Below are 13269 nucleotides of genomic sequence, written 5' to 3'. Positions count from 1 at the left end.
ATGTCTCCTAGGAGCGTTAAATGGAAAGAACTACATAATAAAGGCGTTATTTTTGTCGCGCACTAATTAATAACAGCTATTCACCAGCGCGGGGAATTCACAGGAAATAGCCACTCTGTCCACTTCAGACCACTTCACCAGTCATATGTCCTTATTGCAGTAATTATTGGCAGCTTTATTTCTGTCAGACAATAAGCAGTGCGAATTTCCGATGCAATCATAACAGTCAGCGAAAATGAAGCATGCACGGTTACTCAGAGATCCGCTTGACCTGATAAACTCAGGTGCAGTGGTTGGGGGAGTACGCCAAAGGTAAAGAGACGATACCACAGTGACGTAGTGGTAATAACTGGGACAAAGCAGGAGAATATAAAAGCTCTAGAGTCACAACATGCACTCCAAATCTCGTCTGCGAGGAACACCAGTCTACCTAAGAGGAAACAGCACTGAATCCACACGTCTGCCTGCAGGATGAAGTTCCTAACTCTGTTTGCTGTGATGTGCTGCTGCTGCTTTCTGCGCGGCCAGGCGATGCACCTCTCTCGCCCGCGCCCCAAACCTCTAGACAGCTCCGCCACCTGGAACGACCTCTTTATGATGACTAAACATGTACGTTTCGTTGATTCAGTTGCAGTGTATATTCTATATACACGAAAGAGCAACACTTTTATAAATGTATCTTTTTGTTTATTAACATGTATGCTTATTAACCCTCACAGGCACAGATGGAAGATACAGACCATGAAACAAGACTGCTTCCAGTGTTGTCCGAGGTTATGCTAAAAGTATGTTGTTTAAATCATAACCAAAATAGAAACCTGTCACTATGGTGGTACAAAACCTTAAAGGTACATATTTTCAATTTCTTTACCCTTAAATGGGGCTTATTAGTATTTAAAGTATACATATCAATAGTAGGCTACCACGCCAGTGACAGGTTTGTGCCTTTTTCCTGAAAGTATATATATATGGCACTTAGTAGCACTTTTTTCAATAGTGATCAGTATTTGTTGGATTATTTTTGAGTGATTTTTGGAGTATGTAGTATCTATTCAATAGTCATTACTACTTTACAGGCGAATACTTATTCTTTTGCTAGTCATCATTTATTCATTAGAACAATTTTGACACTAATATGTTCTAATAAATAGAACTGAAAGAAACCTAGTCTATAATTCAATATAGTCACATTTGATTTGATTGGATTTCAAATAGATTTCTTATACTGGTGGTGAAACAATTTTCACTTTGAAATTGCTAGTAAATTTAACAATTAATTGCAAAAAAACAAGCAACGTTGAATTGAATATAAAATTTTAAAGAAGAAAGACAATTGTATTTTCAATTGTAAATACTCAATAATCTTTGTTGTATTTACAACTTTATTTATTTATTTATTTATTTTTAACAGTGTAAAGTGCTATGGCATTAAACTAATGTTCTAAATTATGATTACCTCTGTTCCAGGAAGAGAGTTCTTGTTGTGTCAACGCCATGATCCTGAATTACTATCTAAAGCACATCTTGCACGCAGATGAGCATGTTGATAAAAAATACCCAAACATTCGTTTTGTGAGGTCTGACCTGCAGAGGATCGCACACATTTTGAAGCCACACTGTGTAAGTTTTCAAAAACGGTTTGATCATTTCAACCAGCTGACCAGCCGTTATCTGCTTTGTACTTAAACGTTCTGTTTTTACAGGAAACCTCGGACTTCGTAGACCATGTGCGTGTTAAGGAATTCGAGAAGAACTATAAAACTGCCAGTGAAAAGGAATTTGAGGTAAGTTGATATTTTCATTCAGTGTTGAATTAATATTTAATGTGTTCTTCTGCATGCCTTTAATACCAATTATTTTTATTCTTCAGAAAACTCGTAACAAAGCAGTCGGAGAGACGATTATTCTCTTCCACTACCTCTTTGAATCCTGCAATCCAAGAATATGACTCTGAAAATCTCCTCCGCAGTATTGCCATCTGTTTTTTTTTTTTTTAATATTCAAAGGATTATTTATTATGGACTTATTTATTTGAGATATTTATTTTAGGCTATCTAGATTTTTAAGAATGGCATGGAAACTGTGCTTTCATGCTGTGTATTGTAAGGTCACATTTGTGGCTGTTGTTGTGGATGACTTGGGCTTAACATCCCAAGACAGACCACTACAAAGTAAATGCATTGTAAAAGCATTAACACACCAAGTTTAAAAAATATGAATTTAATGTATTTTGCAATTTATGGATTTATCTTTTTCCATACATGAGATATGTGTGTTTGTTTTCAAATAAAATCAGGTTTTTATTTCTCTTAAGCTTGTTTCTGATTATTTTACAACAAGCATGTACAACGTTTGTTTTAACATCATAAAGGATTAGTCAGAACAACCCAATCGGTGATAATTTAACTCATGATTTCATCATACTTCCTCATACAGTAGGTGTGTTAAAGAGTGTTTTGAAACCCCCCTAGTGAGTAAGACTGGATAACAATATCAACTATTTGATTTTGATCATAAAATATTATTTGACATTTTACTGGAATAACTCATGCGGGGGTGTTGTTAACACCGTTAAATTTTTCCATTTAAAATAACTGAAATTTAAATGTATTGATGTGACTATAAATTCTGGTGTGGGGAGGAAGCAGGTTTGCCTTGCAAATCGACATACTGTAATTGCATTAAAAGTTTAATTGTCCCCAAAATGCAAATTCTTCACCCTCAAGTTGCATGCATGAATTAATTTCTTCTGCCGAACCCAAAAAATATATAATTTGAAGAACGTAACCAAACAGTTGAAGGTCCCCAGTTGATACTATGGAAGTCAATGGGGTTCATTAATTGTTTGGTTACCCTGTTTAGAATGGAACTGTTCTGGACAACTCCTTATCAGTCACGTCATACAGTGTGAGAGAGCAGCTCTGCATGCACACATCTAGTCTGTTGCAGGTTTTCATGCATGGTTTCGGTAACTTACAGAGATGCAGATATGAGTTGTGTGTCACAAATAGAATATGGCTTGACTTCAGTGGGACGCTCACACAGACTATATTCAAGCCTCTATTGTAAGTTGCTGTGTGAACTTTTTTTGAGTATTTTTTTACTCACACCTATAAGTAAATACAGTGTCAATCCCAGTGGACTTGGCCTAATGGTGATATTTCATATTCCACGGTCTATGGTATTATTGAAAGGTGGAACAGCATAAGACCACTTAAAGTCACAGAGCAGGGTCACTGAGTGCTGAGGCAAATGCCTTATATTTAATCAAGAAATACAATTATAATAAGACAGTTGATAGAGCTGTTACCAATCGAATTAAATCAGTAACAACATCTGAATTGATACAATTACTGTACAACTACATAAATATTATCGAGCTCAATGTTTTTAAAAAAATGCAATTTTGAATATAGAAATAGGATGGAAAAATAAATATGACACTAAAACCGCCAGTGGGATATGTTCATGAGTGAGTCACAGAATCATTTACTCAACCGATTTGCTCTTGTGATAGGCTATTGTTTAATCGTGTATGTTATAAAATAAAAACAAGATCTAATACTAATAATTTTTGAGCAATCATATCTTCACATTTTGGACACAATTCCCTTTTAAATTCTGACCTGGCAAAACAGTATCAAAAGAAACAAGACCGGAGACCAAGAGCAGTCTTGAGGACTACAACAGTAGCACATGGTGCCTAAAAGTTGCCAATGCTCTGGTGATTACATAGCTTAAAGGGATACTCCATAGCAAAATGAAAATTTTCATTTTGCAGTGGAGTAACCCTTTAAGAACCACTTCACTGGTATTAATATCACCACAAAAACTGTGTGGCAAGAGTTTCATGGAATTGGGGGGGGGGGGGGGGTTTAGGGGGGGGGGGGGGGGGGGGTTAATATGACCTCTCGGATGTATTTCATTATAAAACCCTTTATAATCTATAATAACATTAAACTTATGTAATATTTTTTCTAAACCTTCTTGTATATAGGCACCTGAAATTCTGGCCAAATTAAAGATACTTTGTGTGTGAATTTGCACGTTATAATGTAAACAACATTAATGATTGTGTTTAATTAAAAAAAAAAAAAAAAAACTTTGATTAGTGAAATGAAAGAATGATAATTTTTTTTTGAACGATTAGTAATTGTCTTTAATTGGCTTACATTTTAGGAACATGTTGTCTGATTTTGCTCTATTTCGTCAGTGAAATTTTTTTTTTTAAATAATAAAGATATAATTTTTTTACATTTTAATTCTAACTTTCTTATTAGAAATCTCACAAACTTCCATTATAATTAATGAAACTCTCTACACTTCACACTGAAGCTATTATTTACATTGTCTCTACACTTTGTTATAATGAGAAGATCTGGGCTTGAATGACAAAAACTGCAGTCTGCTTTCACGATCTGTTGTGAGGAGCAGGATACGCACTGATAGAGAAACATTTCCATTGGCTGCAGTATGCAGGTTTATGGCGAATCACAAAAGAGGCATTGCGCAGTCACCCATAGACACAAATATCCTACGTTTTTATTGTATATCGCGCTAGGTTTATATGCAGAACTAGGATCGCTTTCGTAGTCTTTTGAATGGATAAAATACAGAAATCTCTTTAATTTCCAAATAAACAACAGTTGGAAATGAAATGTCATCCCCCCTCGAAATTCACTCCCCGGACTCTGCGTTCCCCCCATTTCCAGCAATGGTTAGGACACGGTATCAGTCGCTAGTGTACCACGTGAGATCAGGGGAGTGAGGTTTACCTGCCCATCACTTACCAGCTGGCCTCTATAACACTCAATTCCCTAAACCTCACTCCCATCCGGGTCACGGCACCAATGCAACCCATATCAAGACATTTTGGACAATGCTATGCTTCCAACTTTGTGGGAACAGTTTGAGGAAGAAGCTCTACTATTCTATCAAGGTCCATAAAGACATTGTTGGATGAGTTTGGTGTGGAAGAACTTGACTGTCCCACACAGAGCCCTGACTTCAAACCCATCAAACACCTTTGGGATGAACTGGAACGGAGATTGCGAGCCAGAGCTTCTTGTCCAACATCAGTGCCTGCCCTCACAAATACTCTACCTCACGAATAAGCAACAATTTACAGAGAAACACTCCAAAACATCCTGGAAAGCCTTTCAAGAAGAGTGGAAGCTGTTATAGCTCCAAAAGGGGGACCAACTTCATATGAATGTCTTTATATTTAGAATGCAATGTCATTAAAGTCCGTGTTGGTGTAATGATTAGGCGCCCCAATACTTGTGTCAATATAGTATATGTTAACATTTTTAAGGTGAACACACATGAACATATCCCACAAATCTAGTTACATGCATTAAGAAAAAAAAAAATTTATCAGTAGCAAAAGCCAGATCATGATTGGCCATTTCTTTTTGGTGTAGTATTAAACAATACATACATACCCATTTTAATAGTCATTTGCCTAAGCAATTCTCTGATGCCTTGACGCTTTGCATGCGCACAATGTATGTTTATCAAAACTGCATCACCTGCCAAAAATCCGTTCCCACGCCTATGTACTATCCTCCATTCTGCAGGTCTGAGGTGTTGTGAAATTCCCAGGAAGTGCCCCACTGTTGGACACTCCATCTCAGCCAGTAACGCCTCAGAGAGGATATTTTAAAACCTTAACGAGAAGGGTAAATGCACGAAAAATGGTGGAATGCACAGGGTAATGAAAGGCTTGGGAATTTTCAGGTTCATGTTTCCTTGTGTGTATTGTGTAACATGTTTAACATACACACACAGACAGACAAAAGCGAAAGTTCCCAACACATACGTACAGTATAATGCAAGACTGAATGGTTCAATCAGCCGGGGTATTTTTAGCTTTCACCTCTGATACTATCAGATCTTGTGGTTGAAGAAGAAGTGATATTGGGAAGCCTTTTCCCCTTTCATTCATAGTGATTCAGCATGACTCAGTTCAAATCAAGTTAAATTTGGTCTACAAGACTTGATCAAACTAGTGGTCTTCCAATAAATGCAAACGTTGAACATCCTCTTGCACCCTCTGACTCAAATGTTTATTGTAACAGTTCATCTTTGGTATTTTTATACTGTGGCAGCTCTTGAGAACGCTTTCTGGGTCAGGTTAAGTTCTTCGCTGAGTTTTGTAGGTGCTGACCTGGTTTGAGAAGGTGGTTAAGCCCTTTGGAAGAGGGGGTTATACTTTGTCATGGTAAAACGTGTTTCGGTAAATGTCGACGATCACGTAAGTTATCAGTAACCTCTGTCCTAATTTGCAGGGGGGCTTGAGAAAATATATATATTAACTTTTTGTTTGGGATTTAGGACGAATGCATGTCTAACATCATTTTAAATCATTTTAGTTTTTAAAATAATGAATGATGAAATATTTTGTGGCCTTCAAATAGTCTAAACTTGTCAAACGTACAACTTTAAACTATATATACTAGATAATATTGTGTAGTTAATCTGAAATATTTTATAATTATTTTTGGAACAAAGAAACTAAAAATATTTGACATCATCTTTTTAACGTTCTATGTGGTTTAAAAAAAAATCTCACAGTATTTTTCCAATAGCTAAATAGTTTCAAGACATCACATCAAAGGAAATGCTGTAGGTTTGAATGCATCGCAACACATTTTATGCTCTCGCAACCTAGATTTCATCGTCCAGTAATTGAGTCGATTTGCACAAGGCTTTCCTCTCTATAATGCAAAACCACATAGGCCAACAGGTGACTGAACCCACAAGGAAAAATGAGGGCCGAGCCAGTATGCAATCCTCAGCATTTGAGGTTAAAAAGAAACTCCGTCACAAGTGTGGGAATTTTTTTTCACAAAGAATGGAGCTATAAAAGCTATGAATGTCAGTGGTTGTTTAAAGCACACTGAGCTACTGTACAGACTGTACCTTACGTTTCAACCCTCTCTGAAACCGAACCAGGATGTGGATTGTAACCTTGCTCGCCCTCTGCACTGTCCTGTGCTGCGCTCAAGGCCACAAGCAAGAAGAGTGCTTGAACCTGCATATCACTCCACCTATGATCAAAGACATGATGGAGACTTCAGAACTCATCCAGAGACATCTACCTGTAAGTATCCTAATTCATACATGGACTCCAATTGCAATATGTATATTACAATATGTATATTTAATAAGGTGACATGCATAACAAATGTTCTTTTGTTGTTGCAGAGGGACAATGCACCCTTCCACCGAATATTAGTAAAACTTAAAAAGTGCTCAAAGGTAAGATAATAATTATGCATTATTTACCTTTATACCTGAGCTTCACCAGCAATTTAAATTGTAAGCTTTTTAAGTGTTTATTTTTTAACACGCTTATTTAGAAAGAAAATAAATTAAATCTGATGGATTTAGAGGGTTTTTGCATCTGAACTCTTCATATTTTAAATATTTATAAAATTAAAGTTTTTTTTTTTTTTTTTACATTTGTATTATTTTAAATTAAATGTGTGATAATGATAATAAATATATGTATCTATATCGAAATGTGTGCAGTTTAAGAAATTAGCAGCCAATGTTAAGCATCTCAAAATGATCATATGTATATATATATATATATATATATATATATATATATATACATAAGATAGATGATGAATATTTGTTTGTGTTATCTAAAAATGTATTAAAAAACCATTAAAAACACAGTTCACACATATCACCCTTCAGTGATGAGGATGATTTAAAAATTTCTGTATCAGAATTAATTGCAATTTAAAAAAGAAATGGTGGGACAGCTGCCCTGATATCCTAATATCATAAAAAAAAAAAAAAAAAAAAAAAAAACTTTTCCACAAAACTGCCACACTAGAGTGGTGGGTAGGGCTGCACGATATTGGGAAAAAATTACATTGCGATATTTTATTTTTCTGCGATATATATTGCGATATGAAATCTAATCTAATTTTTTTCTTACAAACAAAAATGGGGTGAGCACACTTACATTCTCATTTTAAATGATTTAAACATCAGAGTATTATTTAAATTAGAGTAAATTAATTAGATATTTTGGTAATGTTACTTCACAGTGCATTAACTATGTTAACAAATACTGTACAACTTTTGATTTCAACAATGAAGGCTATAGCCTAAATGTTGAAATTAACAATGTTGTAGAAGTGCAGTTTAGTAATAGTAAATGTTAAATAATGTAGTTAAATAGTTTAATAAATAGAACATTATTGTAAAGTGTTACAGATTTTTTTATACACCAATTCAGACGTCTCGTGAGTTCAGTATTGGACAGGTCAGTTGTTCAAACCATTCATTAAATTGAATCGGTTCAAAGGAATCAGTAGTTCGCGAATCAGACGTGTACGGCACGCGTTGTGTAATTATCTCGGCAGTTTAGGATATCACACAAGATTTGACAACACAGGAAACATTTCATCACTGGATAGTTTTTTTGTTTTTTTTTCTCGACACCATCGTGTCAATTGATTTTGATTAATATGCCCGGGGCTCTCTCTCTCTCTCTCTGCTCGTTCTTATATGCGCCCTGTTAAACTGACAGGACTTAAAAACACACGCAAATGATAAACTTTCACTCTATGATGGTTAAGCTGTGCAATTAATCCGCGAATCACATTCGTCAAAGGCCGGGGAGCAGCTGGCCCGTACGGTTAATGAATTACGGATCAACTGCGACAGCTTACATCGCACATCCTGCGATGTGACTATCGTGGATTCGTACATCGCGATGTCGTGCAGCCCTAGTGGTGGGACATGCATAGAAACACGCAGAGAGATGCAGATATATAATTATTATTATAACAGTTTTGAATGGATCAGGACAAAACAAAAGCTGGCCTTTCATGGGGCATGTTGTCACACTATATGGAGTAAGTCACAATGAGAACCTGCTCTAAAAGTAAATATTTTGAATAAAACATTTTTACTTGATTAAAAAAGAAAATAATGGATAAAGAAATGTGTGAAATCATCAAACCAACAGCAATCAATAACTTAATAAATGAACAATTAATATATAATATTACAATTTTGACAACTTACTCTCTTTTTCACTTTTGACTCACACTTTTGTGCCTTTGTGACAACTAGCCTCAGTCTCCCCTATTCATCTGTCATTTAGAATAACAAAAATCTGTTGGCCTTGATCCTTTTGGCAAATTAAAATAAACTTATCTGCACACCTCCTTACAGAAACTGAATATTCCTGACTTCAAACGCATCCTGGAAATCTATGATGAACATGTATTCCAAAAGTTGTGGAAGAACAGCACTTATCAGCTGCCAAAACTGTTTATGGATTCTGTCGCAAGGCTGAAGGACACGATGGAGATCTGTGTAAGAAAGACTTGCTTTATGTTTCCATGCATCGACAAACATTTTTATGCATTTTCAGTTTTAACTGATTTCTTTTTCCTTGACACAGGAGACTAAAGGCAAACAAACTCCTTCACACTGTGCAAGAGAGAATCTTAAAACAATCGAGGACAAACTTAAGACGGTAAGAAAAATTTACTTAGGTTGCGAAATATCATATCCATTTTCTTTATCAGAATACTCATCACTGACCCAAAAGCTTATTATCTCTTTTTATGCCTATGAGATGTCCATTGCATTATGATTTATGAGTAACTCTCTTTGTTTTCCATATGCAGCTGCAGCCAAATGGTCTCTGCAAAGCACAGAGTGAGTTTCGCAGTGTTTTGGTCTGGATCAGTTACGCCATGGATAAGAGAAGGACACACGAGATCCACTAGCTCAGATGAATCAGGATTCAGTATGGAGGCAAATACATTTCTACACACCCATCCACACACATCCTGCAGTCGAGGAACCAGGTTCAAATGAACACAAATACCATAAAATACACAGTGGCTTGAGTCATATAAAAACACTATCACTTCCTCTATCAGTTATCAACAGACTGCTTCCAAAGCAATTCATTTGATTTCCAGACTACACCAGCCATCAAGTTACATCCTAGGATTTTTCTAGGTTAATTTAACAAATCTCAGGGAAGCTATGGCATTCTTTCACATAGCAAATAGACCCAATGCTTACATGCATTGGTTAGACAATCATTTGGGTAACTTGGCATTATGAATAAAAATATTTGTATAAAAGGCATTTAAAGGATACAGAGTAATATCAAAGAATTGAAAGCATATTTATTATTTTCTTTGTGCATTTGTGTTAATTTTCAAATCAATAATTTATTTTTTATTTGTATTTTTGTTTATATTTGTAATTCATTTGAACCGTTTGAAATGCTGAAGTGGAAATGAGAGTTATTTTAATCTAAAATATATAATATTTATTTTATTAAGTTATAATCAGACATTATCTGTAGGCCTTATTCTCTCTGAGAGCAATCATTCATTGTCAGTGTCATAAATGAACAAGACCAGCCATATTTGAATTTGAATGTACATTGCTACATGTGATGTAGTATTATTTGCGAACCTTGAAATTGAATAAAGTTTAAATCAGACTGAGAGCTTGCCATTGTGTTGGTATTTTCAAGGCTTTTCAGTGGTGTAGAATGTAAATGATACAGCACTGATCTAGCTGTCTCGCACCATGGGTGGTATTAGGTTGCCTCTAATTACTGTTCAGGGTTCTAATTGTGTCCAACTTAACATTGAAAATACAGTATCAACGGACTGCACATAGGAATGGCATACTCAGCACACAAGAACGATTCAGTGACTAGTCTTTTTTTCTATCACAAAATGGTACATTTGTGATAGAAAAGGATCAAAGCCAACAGAAGGTATTCATGAAGGTATTCATAATGTCACTGGATCTGATACTAGAACAACAGGTATGACGTCATACTCCAGCACCCCAGACTGCACTATTTCGGTTCATTGGCTCCCTCTAGTGGTTCATATTTAGGTATTGCACTCTCAGCTGCATTGAAATATTTGCCAACTTGGCAAGCACAGTCTGTGCACGCAAATCAGTCAACATGCAAATTTGAGCACGATTATAATCCAATTCAAAAGTTTCTAATATATTCCTGTTTAAAACATTGCACAATACAATGCAGCAAACAATCACATTTTGCTGCAATCATGTTTAAAATCGTTTTTTAAAAAGCATGAAAGATTTTTGAGTCATCTTTTTTTTTTTTTTTTTTTAACTAAACAAATGTATTCAATCCTATGGCAAACTCTGTCACTGTCATCATAGCTGCAGTTCCTGGAAGTCGTAGCACCATGAAACGCAACCACAAACATCTCTTTCACATCGCCCCCAAACAACCCAACCTATGCTCAGTTCTGGTGCAACGAAAGGGCGCGGGCTTGCATGTGCATGCACACACAAACACTTACATACACAAATAAACACAACTTTCTCTCACACTATTGTTCTTCATAGCCACACAAGCAACTTCTGCAAACGCTGGTTACATCAAAACTGCAAGCTTGGAGTTTCAAGAGGTTAGGAAATTTAGATTTTACTCACAGCAGCCAGTTGTGCCCTTCTAGTTAAACAGATTTGCCTGTTAGAAGCAATCACTAAAAACACAGTTTAACCAAAAATGAAAGCAGTCATCATTTACTTATCCTCATGCTGTATTCAGTGAAACAACAAAAAAGAGATTCTTAGAAGAATGGTCAAGCTCCATATGGGTTTAAAATGACATGATGGTGAGTAAATGATGAGTAAGTCATTATTTTGTCTTTGGGTGAACTCAATCTCAATTTTTAGAATAATAAATGAGGCCATAAGCTTTGTGACTTAAAGAGATATCTCACCCAGAAATTAAAATTCATCATTTATCATTTAATCACCAGCCACTTGTTCTAAACCTGAAAACGATATGTTCTTTCAGTTTTTGAAGATAAAAAAGATATTTTGAAGAACGCTGTTGGTAACCAAACTGTTGGAGGTAGCCATGGAAAAAATACTATAGAACTCAATGGCTACCGTCAAATTTGGTTACCAAAGTTCTTCTCAGTAAATTATGGCAGAATTTTCATTTCTGGATGGAACATTCATTTAATAAAGAAAAATGCGCAAAATAAATATTAAGCAAATTATAAATCATTATTAGCATCATATACATATCAAACCATTAGCACACGCAACTTAATATGCATATGTTGAATGGAAATACTCTGCTTCCCCAGTAACTTTATAATAAACCACATTCCACCATAAGTGCTTACATAAATCATTGGAAAGTTGAGTAAAATGCCACCTCACATCCTCCTCGTAAATGAGGAAAATGGTGTGAAAAATCGGGTGAATTTTGACTCCTGTGCTCAGAAACTGCAGCGCTAAGCCAGCACCAGACCACAGCAAGCTCACTGGAAACTCACAGTTAAGCTGCTACGCAGATGGAGAGGCCGCGGAGGAAGCACTTAGGTCATTGATTCAATGACTCAGCTAACAATACAGCTGAATCACTCTCTTTTCCAATAAGGAGTGGAGACTAGAAGGCCCTCGACCCAACTCTTTTCGCTCATGGTTCGTCGTCTTCGTCAACGACTTACATTTTTAAAAACGTATGCGCACAGGTTCACATCGATTCATAGATAGTATAGAGTTAAATTACTTGGTAAAACCTTGCAGTGACACAGTTTCGATCTATCTCGACATGCGGATGGTAAAGGTTGGGGTTGGATGTGTCACAGAAATGCCCTCTTGTAATTCATTGTGGAAACTATCTGTGGTCCAACTGGTTGGTAGTTTTAGTGAACACTGGGTGGTAAAACTTTAGAATACTTTTCTATCACTAACTAACAATAAAATAAGAGTACATAACAACACTCAGTTGCATGTGGTAGCTCACTATTAGTGAATCAAAAACAACTTTTTTCATACCACGCAGAGAACTACTAGGAATTAGTAACAGCACTCAATCAGTTTCTTGGTAGTTAATAGTAGTTACTAGAATGTTAATATTGTGTTACCCATTTGTCCTGTGTGGTTATTCATTAATGAAAGAACAGCATTCTAAAGCGTTACCACACTTTTTTAAAGTGATGACTACTAAAACCACTAGCCAATTAGACCACAAACAGTTTTCACTATTTAGGTATTTGTCAGTAGTAGTTATTAGAACACTATAATACTGTGTTATTAATATAAATGAAAGTGTGTTAACCCTTTCACTGAACTAACTTTACTTTTCCAAGCCATTTCTGTACCCACGCTGGTCTCAAAGTGATTTTTAGTGGATGTTATCAGAAATGCATTTACCACAAGTTTAGTTTATCACATTTACTACAGCATGAACATGATTCA

General features: G+C 35.7%; 2 protein-coding genes across 2 annotated transcripts; both read left to right on the top strand.

Moving 5' to 3' along the window:
- Window positions 1-280: 280 nt before the first annotated feature.
- il22 (interleukin 22) lies at window positions 281-2288 on the top strand. The gene is made up of 5 exons (XM_042721949.1): window positions 281-609; window positions 720-785; window positions 1468-1620; window positions 1704-1784; window positions 1871-2288. The coding sequence occupies exons 1-5, from the start codon at window positions 472-474 to the stop codon at window positions 1946-1948; spliced, it is 516 nt and encodes a 171-aa protein (XP_042577883.1). The 5' UTR covers window positions 281-471; the 3' UTR covers window positions 1949-2288.
- Window positions 2289-6545: 4257 nt separating this feature from the next.
- Window positions 6546-10697, top strand: il26 (interleukin 26). The gene is made up of 5 exons (XM_042721950.1): window positions 6546-7105; window positions 7210-7263; window positions 9205-9348; window positions 9437-9511; window positions 9666-10697. The coding sequence occupies exons 1-5, from the start codon at window positions 6959-6961 to the stop codon at window positions 9765-9767; spliced, it is 522 nt and encodes a 173-aa protein (XP_042577884.1). The 5' UTR covers window positions 6546-6958; the 3' UTR covers window positions 9768-10697.
- The last annotated feature ends 2572 nt before the right edge of the window (window positions 10698-13269 follow it).

The sequence above is a fragment of the Cyprinus carpio genome, chromosome B4, assembly GCF_018340385.1.
Source record: "Cyprinus carpio isolate SPL01 chromosome B4, ASM1834038v1, whole genome shotgun sequence".
Classification (NCBI taxonomy): Eukaryota; Metazoa; Chordata; class Actinopteri; order Cypriniformes; family Cyprinidae; genus Cyprinus; species Cyprinus carpio.
Note: the sequence above shows the minus strand (reverse complement) of the source record. Positions and strands in the feature narration are given on the sequence as shown.